This window comes from Mesoplodon bidens (assembly GCF_964165515.1).
Source record: "Mesoplodon bidens genome assembly, chromosome: 2".
NCBI lineage: Eukaryota > Metazoa > Chordata > Mammalia > Artiodactyla > Ziphiidae > Mesoplodon > Mesoplodon bidens.
This window is the reverse complement of record NC_138177.1, coordinates 171,131,000-171,153,477: the sequence shown is the minus strand read 5'-3', so window position 1 is coordinate 171,153,477 and position 22,478 is coordinate 171,131,000. Positions and strand designations below refer to the sequence as shown.

Sequence of the window (22,478 nt, the reverse complement as noted above, 5' to 3'; positions counted from 1 at the left end):
TGAAGCACACGTGGACACAGTGACATCCTTCCACACTGGGACATACACCACACCCTCTGTCCCCAAACCAAGGGGGGCTCCTCTCCCTCACCTGGCCCCGCCCAGCAACCCCAGAGGCACGCACCTGGGAGACTCTAGGCAGGGACACACCCCGGGGGAGGAGCTGCTGTCGCGGTGGGGCCCAGCCCACACTGGCTGGGAGCTCCCCTTCCGCTCCTCCGCGGGCCCCAGGGGACCGACATGGCCCAGAAGAGTCTCAGCCCTGCCCTGGAGCCCGAGCACGTCCAGCAGCTGTTGCTCTCCAGCCGGGAGGCCAAGAAGTCCGCCTACTGCCCCTACAGTCGTTTCCCCGTGGGGGCCGCCCTGCTCACCAGGGACGGGAGGATCTTCTCGGGTAAGGGCGGTGCCTTGGGGTCCCCCTCCGTGGCAGCCTGGGTGGGAGGCCAGAGGAGGCCAAGAAGGAAGGGCGGAAGGAGGGCACTCTCTCCCCTCTCCCCTGGGCCGCTCCTGTAACTCTGCCACCCACCCCTGCCCTGCTTGCTGTCCCAGACAGTGAGGATGAATATGCTGCTCAAATCCAGTGGCTTTCCGTTCTTGGGGGACTGGGAAGCTGAGGAGAGATGGGGAAGGAAGTGGGAAGGGGAAGCAAGAAAGGGGCGCCCTAAACGCAGAGCATCTGCAGTCCCTGAGCTGGGAGGGAGAAGGTTAACACTTTCTGAGCCCTCCTCTACGTCTGGCACCCTACAAAGGCTTCCACTGCTACAAGGCAAGTCCTCACCGCCCACGCACTGAGCCAGGTGTTATGCCCATTTTTCAGTGAAGAAACTGAGGTCCGGAGGTGACATGACTTGCTCAAGGTCACGCAGGTTGCTGTGACCAGTGCTAGGGTCCCTCAAGCCCTGCTTTCTTCCTGTCACCTACCATCCAGGGGGATGGCTGGGGGTGAAATTGAGGAATCCAGGGGTTACTCCTTAGTGGGGTGTGGGCCTTACAGAGTGTCTTAAGGGAAGGAAGGCAGTCAGAGTTTGGGTAACCAGCACTGAGTGCCGGCCTGGGGATGGAGGGACAGGAATCTGAGTTGGCACTAATTTGTTCCTAAGCTCCTTTTCTTTGGTGTGTTGTTTTTATAGAAAACTCACTTGAACAAAAATTCAGACTTGTTTTTGCTAAGCTTAGGGACATCCTCTTTTAGGACGGTGGGGAATGGGGCGTGGAGGTGGCAGGGAAGCCGTGCCCCTCCCCCCTCCCATTCCCATCACCGCCCTGCCCCTAGGGCAGATGAGGATTGGCCCAGAGTGATAGATGGGAAGTCCCAGCCCTGCTGCCAGGAGTCCCCCTTCTGCTTAGGCAGCAGCTAAAGGACCGGAGGCTCACTTGTGTGCCTCTCATTGGTAACCCCGCCCACACCCACACCCCCTAGCAGCCCCGGGCCAGGTGTGATCCCCTGCCTCCACCACTGCTCAGCTGCGAGTCTGGCTGGGAGCCACATCTCCCCCTCTATAGTGGCCCCTCTGGGCTGTCCTTGAGGTTCATCTTATCTCTTGTCTTTTTGGTTCTTTCTGGTTTCACGAGTCACCTGGGTCTTAAACATCTTTCAGCGGGAAGGACCGTGACTCACGTTATCCATCTAACCTTTCCAGTCTTTCAAGGCAGTTATTATATCGGCCCTTTGCAGAGAAGCAAACTGAGGCTCAGAGAGGTTAAATGCCCAAGATCACAAGCTGAGATGGGAACCCAGAGCTCCCCTGACTCCCAAGTTTGCTTTCCTGTGGGGAATAAAGAATCTCTGAGTGTCATGTGGAAATTCAGTCCTGGCCCGGGGGCTCAGATGAGCATTAAACATTAACCACCACCTAAAACAACGTTGCAATCCACACTGCCCCATGTCTCAGGGCCTTGAACATGCAGTCAGCCATTGATTCCTTCCAGCGTTTCCATGTCCCCTTCAGCTGGTGTAGAGAGAGGGGCCCTCCCCACCCTTGCATTGATTTATTCATTCAACAAATATTTGCCAAACACCAATTACTAGGTAATGTACCAGGTGCTGGAGATACCACTGTGAGCAGAAATGACAGACCCTGCCCCCACGGAGGTCCCCTCTTCTTGCACAGGCCATGGCTCAAAGTGGGAGCCTCAACCAATGATTGTAGGAGAGAATGGATGAAGTGAGCAGAGGTGTGGCCTATTTAAAGGGCGGGGAAGGACCTGATGTCACCGGAAAAAGGGTCATGTGGTGGGCATTTATGGAGTTCTTATGGGATGGGGTATAGGCCCTGGAGGAGTTAAAGGCTCCTGGGTTTGCATCCTGGCATTGCTGTTTCTCAGCTGTGTGACCCTGGGCAAGACCCTTCACCCTCCTGAGTCTCAGCTTACACATCTGTAAACCGAAGATCACAATACCGGCCTTTCAGGATGGCTGTGAACAAAGCTGGTGTTTCTGGCCTGGTGGTCCTCCCTGATTGTTGGTGCCTGTGTTGCATTAGTCATTAAAGATGTTGAATTTCACCCCCGGTTGTGAGGCTTTAAATGAGCTAATGCCTTTAAAGGAGCTAAAGTGCTTAGCACAGTTTCTGGACCAAAATAAGAATATCACAAATGGCAGCTGCTTTTACTGTTAATGGGGTGATGATGATGATTTGGAGGCAGATTGTGGAGCACTTCTGAAGGCCAGGTAGAGACACTGAGATTTGATGAGGTAGCAAGTAGGGAGCCAAGAAGAGTAACAGGAGAGTGGGGTTTGAGGACAATGAGTCTGACAGGTACACAAGGAAGACCAGGACAGAGGAAAGAGTGTCAGGGGGACAATGTCTGTCTTACTCACTGACAGCATGTTGCCTGGCCTATAGTTAAAGTTCGCTGAACGCGTGAATGAGTGGTTTGGCCTAGGACAGTGGCAGATGGGATGAAGAAGAAGGAAAGATCTGAGAGGGCTTATACAGGACTAATGGACTGGGTCTAGGGTGGGCAGTATTAGAATAAAGGAAAGGAACATGGTTCTAGGATTTCCAGCCACGGAGACCAGGGAAAGGATGAGACAGAGTTGGATTGTGCTGGGGACATGGTGGGCAGGGACCAACAGCCATATTAATAACTACAATGGATTAAGCATTCTCTAAGCACTTCTATGAAAGATCTTTTGTAATCTCACAGCCACCACATGAGAGGAGACAATGAGTGTCACATGCATTAGTCAGAGCACTTTGAGTTGCAAATGCCAGAAACCAACCAGAACCACAATGGGCAAGGGTAGGTCTTGCCTCAGGGACAGCTGGATCCAGGAACTCAAATGCCACCACGCTCTTCTTTAGCCTTCTGGATGCTGGTTTCTTTCTCTTATCCTAAAGGTGGGCTTTCTCCAGGCATCAGGGAACATGAGTGCAGGCATCCCTAGTTTACATTCTTATAGCCTTAAAAGCAGAGAGGACGGAACTCTTCCCCACGAGCTCGAGATGGAAAAATTCCAGGGAAGGGCTCTGATTGGTCCATCTCCAATCACATGCACATCCCTGGGCCAACCACAGTTGTCGTGATGGGGTAGCATGTTGGGGCCAGCTGATTCACACACATATTCCTTCTCAGTGCAGGGTGGGTGGGTCTATTACCACAAGAAGGACTGCGGAGGTGCCAAGCAGACCAAACCAAGAGCCAAACACACATTTTATAAATGAGATAACTGAGGATCCGTTTTACCTGCTTCCAAATTCCTTGCTCTTTCTGCTGCCCCTCGCTGCATGAGGATATGTGGATACACAGAAGGGGGCAGAGAGAGAAGGGGGCTGAGGATGGGGGACACATGGAGGGCATTTACCAGAATCCCTGGACCTCCTTACTTAGAAGGAAAGCGAGGGTAGATGGCGGTGAGGCAGGGCTTGGAGAGGAGGGACCTTGAACAACCAGAGGAAACCTGATAGGGCATCAGGGAGTGAATTAGAGACGATTAGGAGGCAGAGAGGGCACAGCTGAACTTAGACACTGAGTTTACAACTCATAGCGGGACACGTCTGCCCAGTTCTGTAACTGTCTCCAGCTGAACAAAAGACCAGCCTCCGTGGAGTTTGCACCCTCAGAGGCAGCTGGTGTTCTGTCCAATTCAAAAGCAAGTCTGAGGGCTTCCCTGGTGGCGCAGTGGTTGAGAGTCCGCCTGCCGATGCAGGGGATACGGGTTCGTGTCCCGGTCCGGGAAGATCCCACATGCCGCGGAGCGGCTGGGCCCGTGAGCCATGGCCGCTGAGCCTGCGCGTCCAGAGCCTGTGCTCTGCAGCGGGAGAGGCCACAACAGTGAGAGGCCCGCGTACCGCAAAAAAAAAAAAAAAAAAGCAAGTCTGAGAGCTTTGCTGTCACAATCTCATAATAATGATCTTATTTCCTCTATTACCCCTGACCCCGGCCAGGGCCTTGTGCCCCTCGCAGCTGGGCCACCAGGATGGTAGTTAATAACGACAACAATTACCTTCTGTCACTGCTGTGGGGAGAGCGACAGAGAGAGGAGGAGCTCACCGGGGAAGAAAGAGATGCTGGGGGAAGGGACAGTGAGGACACAGAGAGAAGAGTTAAGATGGGACACAAGGGGGGTGGGGGGACGAGGTCAGCCCGGGGCCCCCCACGTGATGGTGCTCAGCCAGCGATGGTGGATTGCCGGGTGGGAGGGTGTGGAGGAGACTCATGGAGGACCACCCTGCGGGCATCACCCAAGGGACGGGGGAGTTTCTCTTCTTCAGCTCATGCTCTTGGGGTGGTGGTCGGTCTCTCCCTTTCCTCAGAGGGATTGCAGCACTCCATATGTTTCTTTGCCATTTGGCGGGGAGGCAGGGGGAGCACTTTTCTGGATCATGTGTAATTAATTTGGGAGGAAAAAATCCATGTTAAAAAACAGAAAAAAAACGTTTAAGGACATCCTGGTTAATTGCTGAATTCGACTTGGCTTGGCTTAACCTTTAAACCTAGTCCTTCATCTGTCTTCCCCCGACCAGCCCCTGATTCCCTCCCTGGGATCCCTTTCTCCCCCAGGACCACCCTTTGGAGCTCTATATGGCCCCGCTCCACAGCGTTTGACCCAACGCAGGCTCCCGGCCCCACCCATAGCACTTCTAGGTGAGTCAAAGCAGGCTTCCCTAACCAGCTTCCTCTCCTTACAGCCCTGCCCACCCTCCACGCCTCGCTCCCGCTGTGCCCCCCACCCCAGCTTCGTCCACTGGTCCCCTGCACTGTCACTCGAAAGCAGCTTATTACAAAGATGAGCTTCACTAAAATCCCTCGACTCTATAGCTGAGTTGGAATAGAATGCACTCGTGAAACTGCGTTGCATTTGCAGCAGAGGCAGGAACATGGAGAGAGTGGAGTATTTCTTCAAGCACGTGAACGTGACAGTTCTCTAGTCCAGTGATTCCCACGTGTGGTCCCAGACCCACAGCCTCAGCACCTCCTGGGAACTTGTTAGAAGTGCCAGTTAACGGGCTCCAACCCAGAACTACTAAAGCGGGAACTCCAGGGGTGGAGCTGAGAAATCTTTAAGAAGCCCTCCAGAAGATGCCGAGGCCCACTTGCTCGAGTGTGATGAACCCCTGCTCGAATCTTAAGATCCCTCGGAAGGCAGAGCGGACGCAGAGAGGGGGGACATGCTCTCCGGCAGTGCTCTCTTCTCTGGGGGACTGGGTCCCAGTCACCTCCTTGTGAATTTCTTTCCTGGCTGATGTCTCGATGACATCCGACTCCAGCCCTGCCTTAAGCAACAAACCTCCTCAGAACATGGCCTCACTGAAATGCCACAGAGAAAGACACTTCTTTGTATCTGTCATGCCAGGATGTGAGTTGACTCCCTGACCCCCACCTCAGATTTACCCTCTGTAAAATGGGGTTAGAATAGGATCTGCCTTACAGTTGTTAACAAGGTTAACAACAGAACGCAGATGAAGTGTTCCACGGGTGTCTGGCAGATAAAAGGAGAGCAATTAAAGAAAAGATTAAAAGAAAGCAATGAGTAATAATAGCACTATCATTGTAGTATTATTTCTGGTCCAATCTTATAATTACGGATTTCTAACTTGGTGCCATCCCAGCCCGTCTCTCCTGTGTGTTTCAGAGTCAGTGAAGGGAACACAGGGAATAGAGTTGGTTTGCCTGTATGGATGACGTTTTGTGCTCTGGGCTTTAGGGAAGCAAAACAAAATTGTCTGGCCTTTCAGGATCAACAGTTTATGGGTTTCCTTCCTCCCTTCCTCCTCCTCTTTTTTTTTTTTTTTTTTTTTTAGAAGCAAGACTTGGAAATTACACTTGAACTTGCCAGAGGCCCCACATACAGTTATTCCTTTGTATCTCAGAGATTTAGCACTAAAGTGGGAAATTCCACTCTTTCGATAATAAGTAACTGAGAGCCTCACTGGCCTCACTGTTTTAGGCCCTGGGCACACTGGCTGTTCCAGGCCCTGAGCATACAGCAATGTACAATATAGACAAAGTCCCTGCCCTCAGGAATTTCTACTTGGAGGATAATGGGGGAATTAGATATTAAAGACATTCATTTCAGGAAAGTGTGAAGTGTTAAAGCAGGATAAATGGATTAAGAGGGTGGGAGGTGAGGGGGGAGGAAACAATTTTAGATAGAGTGATCAGGGAAGGCTTCTACCGAGGAGATGACGTTTGAGCAGAGACCTGGGTAGAGTGAGCCATGTGCTTATAGGGGGAGGAGAGTTCCAGGCAGTTAGAACAGCCGGTGCAAAGGCCCTGTGGCAGGTATATACTTGGGGAACAGCTGGAAAGCAAAAGGAGTTGAGGTCCAGGAGGTAGGCAGGTTGGCACCAGATTACGAGGGCCTTGTAGTCATGGAAAGGATTTCAAAGTTGCCCGAAGGACAGAGACAGGGCCACTGTGACACCTTGTCTGGGAGGAGCAGAGAAGCTCAGTCATACAGGCCTTCCACCACCAAAGCCTTGACTTTCATGCAATTAAGAACAGCAGCTCCAGGGCTTCCCTGGTGGCACAGTGGTTGAGAGTCCGCCTGCCGACGCAGGGGACACGGGTTCGTGCCCCGGTCCGGGAGGATCCCACATGCCGCGGAGCAGCTGGGCCCGTGAGCCATGGCCGCTGAGCCTGCGCATCCGGAGCCTGTCCACAAGGGGAGAGGCCGCAACAGTGAGAGGCCCGCAAAAAAAACCAAAAAAGACCAAAAAAACAGCAGCCCCAGCTGCTGAGCACTTACTCTGTGCCAGGCTTTGTGCTCATTGCTTTACACACGCGACCTCAACTCATTCTCACTAGAGGCCTGCGAGGAAGGTGCTGTCATCTTCAGTTTACAAATGAGGACACTGAGCCTCAAGGAAGTTCAGTCCCTTTCCCAAACTTTCAGAGCCAGGAGGGCAAAGGGTCCCAGGGCAGAACAAAACCTACCGGATCTTTCTACAAAAGTCTATTTGAACAGTAGGGTATGTGAGTGCACTCCCTTCTAGAACAAACTCTCCCTCTCCTTAAGTGGCCTGTTGAAGTTTTTACACACAGTAAAGGAAGAGTTCTCTATATGAGGTCATTGTGAACTTCAAAAGCAGACACAGGCAATCATCCTGAGAGTCTGGGCCCTTTGCAGTCTGGCAATTTGCTTTAACATCACATGAGCAAAACCCAAGATTTATGTGAATCACGTCTAATGGGAAAAGTGTCCCTGAGTCAGGGATGAGGCAGGGGTGGGAGGGTTGCTAGACGGGAAGTTGAGTGGGGAGCAGCTCTTCTGCTTCTGGGAGAGGCAGAAGTCAAAGGCAGCAAGGTCACAGGTCAGCAAAGGTGGGAGGGGCAGGCAGGTATGAGCAGGCAAGGGTATGTCTAAAGGAAGCCATTTCCAGCAGGCATCAGGAACCTGGCTGGGGAGACTAGGTAGGGAGCAAGAAAGACTCATTCATTTATTCATTTAGCTTTCACTGACCTAGCAGAGAGCCTGAGCATTTAGGGGCCACTTATCCAGGCTACAGTAACTCACATGTGAATATGAACAAATGCTTTGCCAAAGTAGGCAGTCGATAAATATCAACCACTCCTTTCATGGTTGCAGCTCCCTGATGGCTCCCTGTCCTGTATCCCAACTGTATTAACTGATTTCTGTAGGGTTGCAAATGATAGGAATACTATTTTTTAAACTATTTTAGGCAAAAGGAGGGTGCATTGGTTCCTATAACTAAATGGTGGCAGAGCTGGAGTGTTTCTGGGCTTCAAGGGCAACTGGCATCAGGAGGCCAGACTCTTTTCCCACCATCTCTCATGTGAGTGTCCATTTCATTGCCTCCTATGGGTCTTCTCCATAAAGAAGGGAAACTAGTTGGGCCCAGGCCCAACTCCTGGTGTTAGAGAGGGACTGATGGTCCCTCACAGAGGAGAACTCTGATTGGCCTAGTGTGGGTCAGGTGCTCAACTCTGATTGGCCCAGTGTGGGTCAGGTTTCAGCCAACACTTCCACTCACATCCCATTGGCTAACCCTATAGGACTACCCCAAGCTTCTAGGGGGGCTGGGAAACATAGTCTCCAGCTGGGTAGGCATGTGCCCAACTGAACTCCTGTGGATTCTATTGAGAGTGTGAACACTGGGAACAATTAGTCTTTGCCACAAGATCCCCTGTGGCCTGTAAGTATCTGTACATCTTTCTTCCCACATGTAGGACCCACTTATGAACTTTCTGAGGGTGACAACCCAAAGTCCACCCAGTCACTGCATCCCGCTCTAAGAGCAGGATCCCTTGGTGGTGCACAGTCCACCTTCTCAGGTCGGGTGTGGCCTTGCTAATCCAGTGGCCTGAAAACTAAAAAATAATCATCTGCCCTCCACTTCACACCCACTCTGGCCATATACAACGTGGGGCAGGAAAGGCTAACAGTCATCACATCTCCCATTAGGAAAATAGAACACCTGTTGGCCAGCAGTCCATGCAGTTATCAGACCTGCTGGGCAAGAAGTGTGAAAACTCCCTGCCCTGGGGTACACCTTGCCTCCCCTTTCTGCTCTGGGGGTGACCCCCTTGTCCACTGCCCACTGGGGCCCCTGGCTTTGCCCTCTGGGAGCTTCTTCCTTGACCATTATCCTCCTCAGCCTTACCTCTGAAGTGGGTGTCGGAGAGAATGCTCTCCTTGGGGGCACACAGCTCTCTCAACTTACTTCTGATGGTGGAGTCTTGGGGGCCCCTGATTTCTTTAGGAATTGAACAATCACAGGCTTTTGTAGGCCAGACTTTTGGTTTCTCTAGCTATCCAAATCTATGAAAAACGTAGAAACCTTCTGGTCTGTTTGCTTCCACTTTCATACAGGAGTAGCACACCCCAAGAATCCTTTCTGTGCAATAGTTCTTAAGCCCGCCAACTCCCTTGTTTACTAACTGGCTTCCCTGCCCAGCCCAGCCTTGCTGCCTCGTTTTAATGGTGGCCACCTTGAGGCACCCGAAGCCATGACTGGGTGGAAATGACAGCCTTCATCAGATCTTTGCCACAGGGCTGACTCACATTGCTAGGTAGAAAAGTCCTAAGAGTGTGTACCATGGTTTGCCTTCCGGGTTATTGCAAGGTGGGGTTTGACCAAATAATCTACCACAGAGTAGCAAGGGCCATCAGCTTTCCATCTTGCCACATCTGTTTTTTCTTTCACATTGCCCAACTGCTAAGCCAAGGCCACATTTTTTTTTTTTTTGTGGTCAAAGCTACATCTTATTTTTAGCACAAATTTCTCTTTTAGTTAGATACAGTTTAAATTACTGTAACAAAAATATCCCCAAATACCATGACTCATACCTGACAGAATTCTCTTTTTCTCTCACATGATGATTCGGAGTTGGCCACGGTCCCAGGTTCCTTCTGTGCTGTTGCTCCTCCGTCCCTATGAACATAAAGCGCGTGGTCAAAGCTGTCCCACCCCAACCCAGCCTATGGAGGGGGAAAGAAAGAAAGTAAAGGGCAAGCAGTCTCTTTACAAAAGATGTGATCCAGAAGTTTCCTACCTCACTTTGGGCCACATCCCATTAGCCAAAAACTTAGTCACATGGCCGTACTCTGCTGCAAGGGAGGCTGGGAAATATAGTCTCTGAGTGGCCATATGATCAGCCATATGGGAATGGGAATCACTTGTATTACTTAAAGGAAGAAGGAGAAAATGAATACTGGGGAACAATGAATATCCTGCCTCAGGGAGAAGGGCAAGCTATGAAGAGTGACATACTGAATAAGACACCCTGATGGTCAGGGGAAAGCCCAGCTCCTGTGGCCATTGGTTCATGGCCTCACCTCCCTGAAAATGCAGAGTCTGTTAGTCAGCCAATCTGGCTATGCCAGTGCTTTGTCACCTGGGAGCAGCCCTTGCCCATTGTCCCCAGGAACACTTCAGAGAACGCCCCTGGGGTGAAATCCCTTTGTGCAATCACAAACATCTTTCGCAAAGCTTGAGAGCTTTTGTTTGTTAGTTTGTTGGTTTTGACAGTTTTGTTTTGCAATACAACTCACAGAGAACCCTGGTTGAACTCTGACAGCTGGTATTCACACCAAAAATTTTGGAGACTTCCCTGGCCGTCGGTCCAGTGGTTAAGACTCCACGCTTCCACTGCAGGGGCCACAAGTTCAATCCCTGGTCGGGGAATCACGATCCCACATGCCGCGCCGTGCTGCATGGCCAAAAATTATTTTTAAAAAAAAAATTTTTTTTACTCGGGTGCAATCTTTGAATCAGGATCACCACCGCACCCCACCCTGTGGCTTCTGTCTCTGAGACCCAGGGTGGGGGGCTCTGCTCATCTTCTTACGCCTTGGCATCTCCCTTGGCCCTGACCTGACCTCTGATGGGGAGATGAGGCTGAGTTAATCTGCCCTGTGATGCTGCCCCTGCTTCCAGGCTGTGCTTCGAAATGCAGGCATCAGATAAGTGACGAGAGTGGGAGGCTCTTGGGAAAAACCACTGCACCAGTGGGTCACGGAGTCTCCCAATGCTTCTGGTCAAGTTGCCCTCTCCTTGCCCGCACCTTGTTCCTAGAAGCAGGTCCCTCCCAGCACTGAAATGGGGCAAGCCTCTTACTCCACACATACAACAGGAAGTGGCTCTGCTGCAAATAGCACTGGGCTCTCCTCTCTTCTCAGGGTGCAACATAGAAAATGCCTGCTACCCACTGGGCGCCTGTGCTGAACGAACCGCCATCCAGAAGGCCATCTCAGAAGGGTACAAAGAGTTCAGGGCAATCGCTATCTCCAGGTGAGTGGGAAAGGCTGCTCACAGCAATATTCATTCATCTATTCAGCCAACATCCACCACACACCAGTTATTCATCCATTCATTCATCTAACGTGTTTATACTGCACTTCCTGTGGTGTGGGGCACTCTAGGGCTGGGCTGAGTGCTGAGGGTAGAAGATAAATAAGAAATGATATGTATGACTGATTCACTTTGTTATAAAGCAGAAACTAATTAAAAAAATAAATAAATAAACTTAAATAAAAAAAAAAAAAAAAAAAAAAAAAAAAAGAAATGAACTCTGTCCTTGATGAGCCTGAGGAGCAGGTAAATAAGCAAGACAACTCTAAGACAAAGGAAGGCATGCTTTTGTTCTAATAAAAGCGCAAAACACAACAGAATTCCTATAAGAGACAATAGAAAGGCAGCATAGAAACAAAGCTAGAGGGACCTAAAAATCACCTGGTATAGACTTGCCTGGCCACTATACCCATTTTACAGTTGAAGAAACTGAGACCCAGAGACAATGAGCAACCTTCCTAGGAATTAGTGGCGAAGCTGGGACAGATACATATCTAGAGTCTGACTCCAGGGCTCATTCCACTGTGCCATGCTGTGCCAGGAAAGGAAACCTTCTTCCCTGCTCTTGAGCTGATACTGAGATCCGTCCTTCACTGTGCCAGCTCCTTCACTTGGCATCAATCACCTCTAGGTGCAAGAACCAGGATAAAAGGACAAGCTGGTGGGGTGACACCCAGGCAAACCCAGGCTATGGTCTAAACTGATCAGATTCCAGCCCAGGTTCTGGCTGAACAAGAGCACTTATTAACTCTCTCTACAGGCCCCAGGCATAATTACCCAAGTTCCCACGTGTGTGCCCGCAAAGGGAATTCGTTGAGTTCTTACTGGCCCTGGACCCAGACTCAGTGGCTTCAGGATTCAAAGCATGTGAATGGGCTCTTTTATTAATTTGGACCCCATTACGTTTCTGATTTAATGACGAATTGTTTCTGTGTGTACTGTTGCATTGTCTATGAGAGAGAGTTCTCGTAGCAAGATAACAGTGCAAGGAAAGTAACTTGGGAAATTTTGAATCCACCCCGAAAGAGACTGCAAAGCTGACCAAGTGTTGGTCTTCAGGGACATCTGGGTGCATGGGTCATGGACTAGGTGTAAATGATCTCTTCATTGTGGTGGAGATGCAGGACCTTTCTGGCAGAAATGTAGGGTCTGAGAGCAAGGCCTATGGCGTCTGTGTGACAGAAACCAGCCCCCATTTCTTTTTTTTTTTTATTTTAATATTTATTTATTTTTATTTGGTTGAGCCGGGTCTTAGTTGCGGCAGGCGGGCCCCTTAGTTGCAACGTGCGAACTCTTAGTTGTGGCATGCATGTGGGATCTAGTTCCCTGACCAGGGATCGAACCCAGGCCCCCTGCATTGGGAGAGTGGAGTCTTAACCATTGTGACACCAGGCAAGTCCCCCCATTTCTTTTATAAGATCCTAAATTTGGCCTCAGTCTCGCCCCCAAGGTGGTCCACATTATCGAAGGTTTTCTTCCCTGAGTAACGGAAGCCAAGGATGCACTTCTGGAGAAGGGCCCCAGCTTCCGAGAGCTCTCCCTGTGACCAAGGTCTGTCCTGGCTTCCCTCCGGCTTCAGGAGGAATAAATGAGGCCGCCCTGGGAACATTTTGTGCGGACGAACAGGGACCAGGATGTGAATTACACTTTATAAAAAGAGGGTGGGGGTAACTCAATTTCAAAGCTGATCCAAGAAAATAATGATATTCTGGGGCAAAGGAGGCCATAGTCAACAAAAGGATAATGGCAAGGTGGCCCTGCTCTGTTTAGAATGTTCCAGATGAAAGGCTTTTTCTCTTGGTCATTATCTACTCTTAAAAAACATGACTGAGTTTCGTTAGTGATGATTAGCAAATGTCCTTGTTTACACAAAAACCGCATTTTTCCAGCACCCAACGGCTCCTCTCCGGGTACTCAGCCTGCGCCAGCATTCCCGAGCCAGAAAAGCAGTCATTACTGCACTAATGATTTGTTAAATTGAGAGTGTGGATTTAGAGGGTGAATGGGAGGTGCCAGCTCCCTTGTTAACACTGATGAGTGTGAACAGTCTCAGAGAGGCCCCCTCGAGACCTGTAAAGTGGAAAGTGCACAGCTCAGGTGGGATTTTGCTGACAGAGAGATAAGCTTGCCCCACTGGGGTCCTAGCTGTCATCATCAAAGTCGATAGGTTTCCAGCCTGTCAAGTCTGATAAGCTGGCCTCAGTGTGTGACTAAGGTCAGCACAGACCACAGGAAACTGTCAACACCCGGCACAAGGTGGAAGAGGCAAAGGGCAGCGGAGTGGGAGAAAGGGAAAGGGAGGAGAAAAGGTCCCCGTGCACCCAGGACCTTCTGGGATGCTTCTTCTCCCAAGCTTCTCATTCTTTCTCTTGGCTGGAATGTTGAGTAATGCTTAGGAGCCCAGGCTCCCGGGTTAGTGAGACCTGGTTTCAACTCCTTCTCCACTACTAACCTTGGGCACATTGCTTCAACAATCTGAGCCCAGCTCTTCTTCTGTAAAGTGGAGGAGAGTAATACCTACCCATTGGGCTCCTAAACATTACTCAACATTCCAGCCAAGAGAAAGAATGAAAAGCTTGGGAGAGGAAGCATCCCAGAAGTTCCTGGGTGCACGGGGACCTTTTCTCCTCCCTTTCCCTTTCTCCCTTATTTATTGTGTATTAACAATAATTATCATATTGTTTAATAGGTGCCTAGAATGTGCCAGGCATCCTCCGAAGTACCTTACTGTCATCATCACATGTTAATCGACAGACATTTATTTATTGAGCAATTGAGTAGGCATTACTCTCCTCCACTTTACAGAAGAAGAGCTGGGCTCAGATTGTTGAAGCAATGTGCCCAAGGTGATCCTGGGTTCAAATCCTGGTTACCAGCTCTGTGACCTTGGGCAGGTCACTTCACCTTTCATGACCTTTAACATGCAGATGGTAAGAGTACCTACATAGTTCCTGTCTTATAAGATTATAAGGGGTTAAATGAGTTAATACACACGTGGCCCTTAGCACAGTGCCTGGCCCAGAGAAGTGCAATGTAAGTGTAAACCATTATTATTGAGCTGTCTCCCAGTTCTCAGAGCTCTGCTGCCAGGATGTACCATCTTGTGACTTTTGGTGGTTGAACCTGAGACCAAATCCAACATTCCAGTGGAATGCATGTTCATACCCCACCTTGAAAACCCCAGTGCAGGTCACCCTCTCCAAGGGGCTGTCCCTTGGGCAGTTAGCCATGCATGTCACAAGATTGGGAAAGGAAGTGGTGAGCTTGGCAGGGGCCAGATCATACAGGGCCTTCTAGGCCATGGAAGGGAGGCTGAATTTCACTTAGAACACCTCTCCCGTAACCCTAACCACAGTCTGCCTGTAGTTATGACATTGGCACGCAGATTTTATTTCCCTTCCAGATGGCAAGGTCCTTGAAGTCAGGGATTCTCTGATTGGCCTTTGTTGTTTCCTCCCACGCTTGCCTATCATAGAGCAAACTCTGAGCCAACATGTGTGCAACGAAATAAGAAATAACAGAGGGCTTCCCTGGTGGCGCAGTGGTTGAGAGTCCACCTGCCGATGCAGGGGACGCGGGTTTGTGCCCCGGTCCAGGAGGATCCCACATGCCGCGGAGCGGCTGGGCCCGTGAGCCATGGCCGCTAAGCCTGCGCATCCGGAGCCTGTGCTCCGCAACGGGAGAGGCCACAATAGTGAGAGGCCCTCATACCACAAATAAATAAATAAATAAATAAATAAATAAATAAAATAACAGAGTCCAGCCTCCAAAGAGCTTATGAGAGGCTCTGGCTGCAACATCGGTCACCTGGCAACCAGATGGGTTAAGTTGGCTCAGGGTGCCTCCTGGGCAGGGGTCTCCACCCTCTCACGTTCCCATGGGATCACTGTGAAGCTGAGAGTGTGTTCAGAGAGGACCCACCTTGCCATGAGCAGAAGCTTTCTTTGACTGGACCTCCACATGTAAAAGGGAGCTGTCATGAGGATTAAATATAAAATAGCACCCCTCCACTCTGTCTCCCCTCAGCTGCTTTATTCAATGCATAGCATCTGTCTCTGTCTCCACTTGATACATGGTTGACTGGTTGGTTTATTGGTTGGTTGGTTACCTGGCTCATCTCACTAGCCAAAAACTCCTGAGAACAGTGAATTTTACCTGGTTTGTTCACTGCTGTATCCCCAGCACTGACAGTGCCTGGCACATAGTAGGTGCTCAATAAATAAATGTCTGTCGATTAACATGTGATAATGACTATAAAGTACTTCGGAGGATGCCTGGCACATTCTAGGCACCTATTAAACAATATGATAATTATCGTTAATACACAATAAGGTAAATTAATTATACAATAGTACATAAAGCACACAGTATGTAATGAAACTGTATATGACAAGGTACTGAAATTATGACAGAGCTTATATACGTGACGGAAGAGCGCCAGTGATTAGCAGAGGTGATAACAATGTGTGTATAGCATTCTAAAGTTTACCAAGGACTTTGCACACCTGATCTCATTTTATCTTCTAAGCACTCCTACAAAGCGGAGGACATTATTCCCCACATTTTATAGGCAAAGAAATGACCCCTGCCTGGGTTAAAATGACTTGGTCAAAGTCACACGTAGTTAGCAAAAGGAAGAGCTGATCAAGAACCAAATTTTAAATCCTGTAATAGTCCAGAGGTATCACAGAGCTGTGGGTCTCGGAAGAGCAAGGATGGTGGTAGCCACTGGCTTAACCTCTGGGGCTTCATCAGGCTTGGAGGCTCTTACAGTTTACTCTTTCTTTAAACACCATCCTTTGTCCTGCTCAGGGCTGGAGGACTGCCTTCAGGTGCCTTCGCTCTCAGAGACAGCCCCTTGGCTGTAAGCTTCTTTTCTCTGACTTTCTCCGATGCCGGGAGCCCAGTTTTCTCGTTGACTCACATATGTCTCAGGGCCTTTGCACATACTACATCCATTGCCTGCAACACAGAAAACCCCAGAGCTTCAGAGTAGCACTCTGTTACTTCATCTCACTGAATATATGTTCTTGAAGGTAAAATGGTCATTCTGACACTCAGGTTATAGTGAGAATTAAATGAAATAATGTCTGTCGAGTTCCTGGTAAAGAGCTTGGGGCAGAGCAGGTGCTGACTAATGGTGACATGTGAACTCTACACTTCCTCCAAGGACTGGGCCAAATGCCACCTCCACCATAAAACATTCTCTCTCCCTCCCTAGTCAGAGAGGGTCTCCTAGTTACCATGCATTCTTACTGCATTTTGTTTGAAATGATAACTCATCTAGTTTTCTATGTCACCCACTGGGCTGAGCAATCTCCTGAAGGCCAGAGACCAAGTCTCCTTAACCTTTGTGTCCCTGGGGCGTTGGTGAGAGTAAGTGCTCACTAAACGTTTACTGAACTCACTGATGAAAGTAATGGTCCTGCCCATGGCCTTGCCTCCTGCAAGTGCGGAAAGCTCTGTGCGCTTCTTCTCAGCCTCTAGGACGCAGCACACCTGTGAACCAGGAACTGCCTGGTGGGATTTGACTTAATCTGGAGGCGGGCAGGACTTGGGGCCTGAAGTTTAGCAATTGCCCTCTGGCCTCCGAAGAGACTGATCCGTGTTTGATTCTCTGCTTCCGCAGTGACTTGCAAGATGATTTTATCTCCCCGTGTGGGGCCTGCCGGCAGGTCATGAGAGAGGTAAGCAGCTTCCCTTTCTTTCTGGAACAGATGCCTCCCTGCTCTTCCCCAGGCCTTGGGAGCTGAGCCAAGCTGCCAGCGAGGAGACACAGCAACTGTCCTGTTTGCTGGGTTGGCTGATTCCTAAGGCCTTCCCAAGCTTGCGTGAATCACTGGAAATTATCCTTTCATTCAACAAATACTTACTGAGTGTCTGCTCTGTGCTGGGCATTGACCTTGCTCTGGGGAGACAGCAGTGAAAAGACAGGCCAGGCCCTGCACTCACAGACTTTATAGTCTAGTGCAGGAGACAGACAAACAAGGAGCAAAATAAATCAACAGTAGAGTTTCTGGGAGGGGTGAGGGCTACAGAGAAAAGAACGCAGAAAAAAGGAGTCGAGAGTGACAGAAGGGGCAGCTGACTCTAGATCAGTGTCAGAGCAGCAAACAGCAGCCCAGGGGCAAATCCAGACTGCTGCTTGTTATTGTAAATAAAGTTTTATTGGCACGCAGGCACGCCCACTCACTCACACGTTGTCTCTGGCTGCTTTGGTCCTACCGCAGGAGAGATGAGGAGTTACAACATGGACCTTATGGCCCGCAAGGCCTAAACTGTTGACTACCTGGCCCTTTATGGAAAAAAGTTTGCCAACCCCCTGCTTTAGATGGCCAGGAAGGGCCTCTCTCGGAAGACGGCATTTGAGCAGAGATATAAATCATGAGAAAAGATGAGGCAGACCGAGGTCTAGAGGTTTCCAGGCAGAGGAAGCAGCAACTTTAACGCCCATATACTTGGTGAGTTGGAGGAGTCGTATGAAGGACGAAGAGGCTAGAACACGGGGGCAGGGGTTGGGGGGCGTGGTGATAGGAGGTGAAGTCAGAGGGGTGGGCAGGGGCCAGATCACGCAGTAGGCCATGAATGGAGGGTATGTTTTATTCCAAGAATAACGAGAACTGAATCGTACACTTAAAAATGGTTAAAATGATTTTACGACATTAAAACAAAAGTTGGGGGAAGAAAAGAATAAAGGGAATTCACGGGTTGTTTTTAAGAGGGGACTTAAAGGATGTGATGTACTTTTTACAAAGATCTTCTTGGTGGAAGACTTCAGTTTCTTCAGTCCTGAAAACAAAGGGGTGGATTTGGTCGTGGCTTCTGAATCTGGGCTCGGTGAAGTTTTTGATGTGTAAACATACATTGGGGGAGGGGGGATGTCCGTGGCTTTGGTGGGCTCGCAAAGGGGCCTGTGTCCCCCAGAGTCCCCAGAGGCTAAAGCCACAAGTTTAAAGAATTCCCAGGCCCTTGGGCTCTGATGTGACGTCATTGGCCCCTGTAAATACAGCGTCTCATTTAATCTCCACCCCCCACCTGGAGGGAAGTGTGGGTCATTATCCCCATTTCTCAGAGAAGTGAAAAGACCTGCTGAAGGACATGCAGCCGGTCAGTGGCGAGCTGGCATTCACGGCAGTTCAGGCTGACTGCAGAGCCCACGCTCCCCCCGGAAGCCTCCCTGCCTTTACGGTCCTATAAATGGAACAAATTATTTTCGGCCCCAGTGGAGATATAATGATGCTTTGCAGAATAGGACGTGCTTGTTCCATGGGGGCTTCTGCTCTGGGAGCTATCTGAAATGCGGGGGAAGTGGGGCTTGCTTCAGTTTTGCTTTTGTGCCTTGGGGGTTTCAAAGCATCTCTCGAACATGCAAACATCTCTGGCCTCCTTCTGCTTCTTGCCAGGACTGCAAATCAGGCACAATTAACAGAACGCAGGTCCCAAATCCAGATGAAAAATGCCACCACCAAGGCACTGAATTCACAATAAGCACTTCATCTCCCGTTAGAGGGGCACGAGTGGCTGCCCAGTACCATGGCATGTGCAAGGCCACTAAGGAAAGCACATCTGAATGCCAACTCCCTGACCCCCGAGGCCCTGCCTCCGTCTAATTGCTTATTGCTGTTTTCTCCAAACAGATTAGATGCTGGCAGATGAGAGAAGGGGAATGGAAGAGCTGAAGGAGGGAGAGGCAAAACTGAAACCAAAATGCAAATAATAAGAGCTGAAGCATGGGGGCCAGGGACCTGGTGCTTAAACTCACCTCCACTCAACTCTCACCCATACCCTCAGGCAGAGCCCGCCAAGCAGAAAAATTTCCTCCCTTAAAACATTAATTTTAAAAACCCAGAAAAAGGAATGAAATTGGGTCATTTGTAGAGACACGGTTGGATCTAGAGACTGTCATAGAGTGAAGTCAGTCAGAAAGAGAAAAACAAATATCGTATATTAATGCATATATGTGGAACCTAGAAAAATGGTACAGATGAACCGGTTTGCAGGACAGAAATAGAGACACAGATGTAGAGAACAAACGTATGGACACCAAGGGGAGAAAGTGGCGGTGGGGGGAGATGAATTGGGAGATTGGGATTGACATGTATACACTAATATGTATAAAATGGATAACTAATAAGAACCTGCTGTATAAAAAAATAAATAAAATTAAATTTTAAAAAGATAATAATAAAGTAAAATAAAATAAAAAGCCAGAGACGGATTGTCCCTGGTAATAACTTGGTGATTCAGACTGAAGCGTGAACAGCAGGCGGCAAAGCTGAGCGGTCACTAGGAAGCGCAAGTCATCAGTAGGAATGGCTTCCATTGATGGAGTATTTACTACGTGCCAGGCACTGCGTGCAGGCACCTCCAGGACTCAAGACTGGCCAGGCAGAGCCTCGGGCTGTTAACTTCAACTCCAGGACTCTCTCCATTACACCACAGCTGATTTAACTCTCCACCTAGGACACCTATCTTCCTGCCTAATAAGTCTTTTGTCTCTAAAACCACTTCACAGATCAAGACACACACAGAGACCCAAAGAGTTTAATCATTTGCCCCACATCACACAGCCAGCAAGTGGTAACTCCTGTTATGTAAGAGAAAGATGGGGACACAGATTTGGGCTAAAACTCTGCTTTCCTGACGTTACCCTGCAAAACCTCAGTTTCCTCATCAGTAAAATGGGGATAATATCCCCCTCCCTCAAAGGGTAGATGGCGAAATCCTGCATGTTCAATGTCGGGTGTGTGATGAGGCAAGCATGCCACCTCTCCTGGTTGTCAGGACTTATCGAGAGGCTCTAAGGGAAGCAGATATTAGTTGTTCTTTTTCACAGCAGGAGGGGATCTGGCCCCAGGGGTTAGATATCGTTCTTGTAAAGCCCTGGGTGAGTCCTTAATCAGAGAATGGAGCATTGATTGCCCATTAGCAATGTGCAAGCACTGTGCTAACTGCCTAGTGCCATCTTTCATGGGCTCCTCCCTCAAGCTCTATGCACCAGGTATGATTATTCTCATTCCCATTTTACAGGTGAGAAAACCGAGGTACAGAGAGGCATGTTAGACAGTAAGAGGTAGAGCCAGATTCAAACCCAGGTCAGCCCTCAGCCCTCACCCCTTGGCCACACTGCTTCCCTCACACTGGCTTTGTCTCTTTTCCAGTTTGGCACTGACTGGACTGTCTACATGACCAAGCCGGATGGCACGTACATTGTCAGGACAGTCCAGGAGCTGCTGCCTGCCTCCTTTGGGCCCGAGGACCTGCAGAAGATCCAGTGAGGGATGGGGAACACCCACCGCCTGGGAGACCCTGGGTTCCCACACGTGCTTAAGGGGACAGCCACCCAGAGAACTTCATGAAGACGTACTCACAGACCTGGGGACGCCTGCCTAGTGGTCCCCAACCCCACAGGCGCTGGGCAGAGATGACTTTTCCAAATTGCACTCAAGCACTGGGGTTTCTACTGAAGTGATACAGGGTTTCCTTCCAGCCTGGGCCACAGCCCCTCCTTGCAACCCTCCTTGTCCTCCCTAGGACTCAGAGCACCCCGTCCCTCTCTTCCTTCCTGTGGGCCCTCTTTCAAATTCCAGCCAAGTCTGTGCTATCCTGCTTGGTTCTATCCTAAGGTTCTATCCTGCTGCGAGCGACTTTTCTAATTTATAAACATTACAGAACATACTGATTCGGAAGAGCACGGTTTTGCTCTGTCTTAATTCTTGTGTAGCTCTTAGGAGGGGCAGGGTGATTTGTCTATAGAAAGACCTGGATTCTTTCTTCTGGGAGAGGAAACAGGCACCTTGGACCTGTGTAGCTGGTGTGGAGAGCTGAGTTTTTAGGCTTCCTGCCCCTGCCTTCTCCAGATGGGAGGCCGCTGGGCTGGATCTTACTGCCAACGGCCATTTCTAGAGTCATTCTGGGCTCAGTTAGACCCGGGCACTGGATGCTTTCACCCCCAAGTATAAAGGGGGAGGCGTGAGTTTGTCTAGACAGCATAGCAAATGTCTCTGTGAGGACCTACTCTGTGTCAAGTACTTTTGCGTGGATGATTCTGTATTTAAAGTACTTGACAACTCGGCGAAGTAGCTATCTCCCCCTTCTTCCAGATGAGGGCCCTGGTTGAGTAACTTGCTTTAGGACTGCAGCGAAATTCAAACCAGAATCCAGGTCCTGTAACTCCCACTATGGTCTAGAAACAGTGCCTGCTCTTTGCCACGCGCTGTGATGTGGCAGATCTGGAATTTGAACCAGGTCTGTCTGACTCTGAGTGTTTTTTCCATTCTCCCACAGCTGATGTCTGGCTGCCTTTATTTACTGAGTCTCTTTTATATGCCAAATACTGCAGAGAGAAAGATGTATAAGAAACAGTCTCTGCCCTTGAGAAACTTGCAGTCTGATGGGGAGAGAGAGTTGTAAACAGGACTAATGCACAGAAATACACACTGTGGTCCAGGAGGGTACCAAGTGCACAGTGGGCATAGTTGCCGGGGGCATGCTGCCTTCTGGGGAGTGAGGAGGGTCAGGGAGGGGACTGTTTGTTGGTACAATTAGGGAGGTGAGGACTGAATAAAAGAAGGAGCTAGGCTGGCCCTGTAAAGGGGGCTGACAGCTCTGGGTGTCCTCCCTGGAGGAGTTGGCCTTGGGGTGAGCTTTGGTGGCTGGGGTATGAATAGGGTGTAGATTTGCTCTTTCCCAGGCAAGCAAGTTGCTGGGGGCACAGGAAGTGGACAGGTAATTCACCCCTTCCCTGGGAGTCCTTTCTACTGAGATCAGAGCATCTGCAGGGGTTACTGTCCGGTAAGGCTGGCTTTTCCATTACATACCCAGACCTACCTGCTGCCATCCTGGGAGCAGTAACCAGGAAATACAGGAAAGTATTTCCAACGTTGCTGCATGATGCAAAACTCCACCCTGCCTTTCTTTAGAAATGGCTGCTGCGGCCTCCAGCACACTCTTCTGAATGCTGTCAATAAAGAAGAGTGGAGAAAGAAAAAGAAAAAAGGAAGGTGAAAGAAAATAGGCCAAGATGTTAACATCCGTTAAACTTCTGCTTGATGGGCATCTAGATTAGTGTTTTTTTTCCTTTGTACATGTCTGTATTTTTTTAATTTCCACAACATTTTTTTTTCTATTTAACAAGAAAAAAATGGTATAGCACAATGGTTAAAAGTTTGAACTTCAGAGTTGAACAGCCTCCAAACTGTGTGGCTTTGGGCAAGC

At 49.6% G+C, this 22,478-nt stretch overlaps 1 protein-coding gene across 1 annotated transcript; it reads left to right on the top strand.

The window, feature by feature from the left end:
* The first annotated feature begins 211 nt into the window (after window positions 1-211).
* On the top strand, window positions 212-20,950 carry CDA (cytidine deaminase). Its single transcript, XM_081225643.1, has 4 exons — window positions 212-394; window positions 11,090-11,201; window positions 16,891-16,948; window positions 20,423-20,950. Exons 1-4 carry the CDS (start codon window positions 241-243, stop codon window positions 20,537-20,539), a joined length of 441 nt encoding a protein of 146 aa, XP_081081769.1. The 5' UTR covers window positions 212-240; the 3' UTR covers window positions 20,540-20,950.
* The last annotated feature ends 1,528 nt before the right edge of the window (window positions 20,951-22,478 follow it).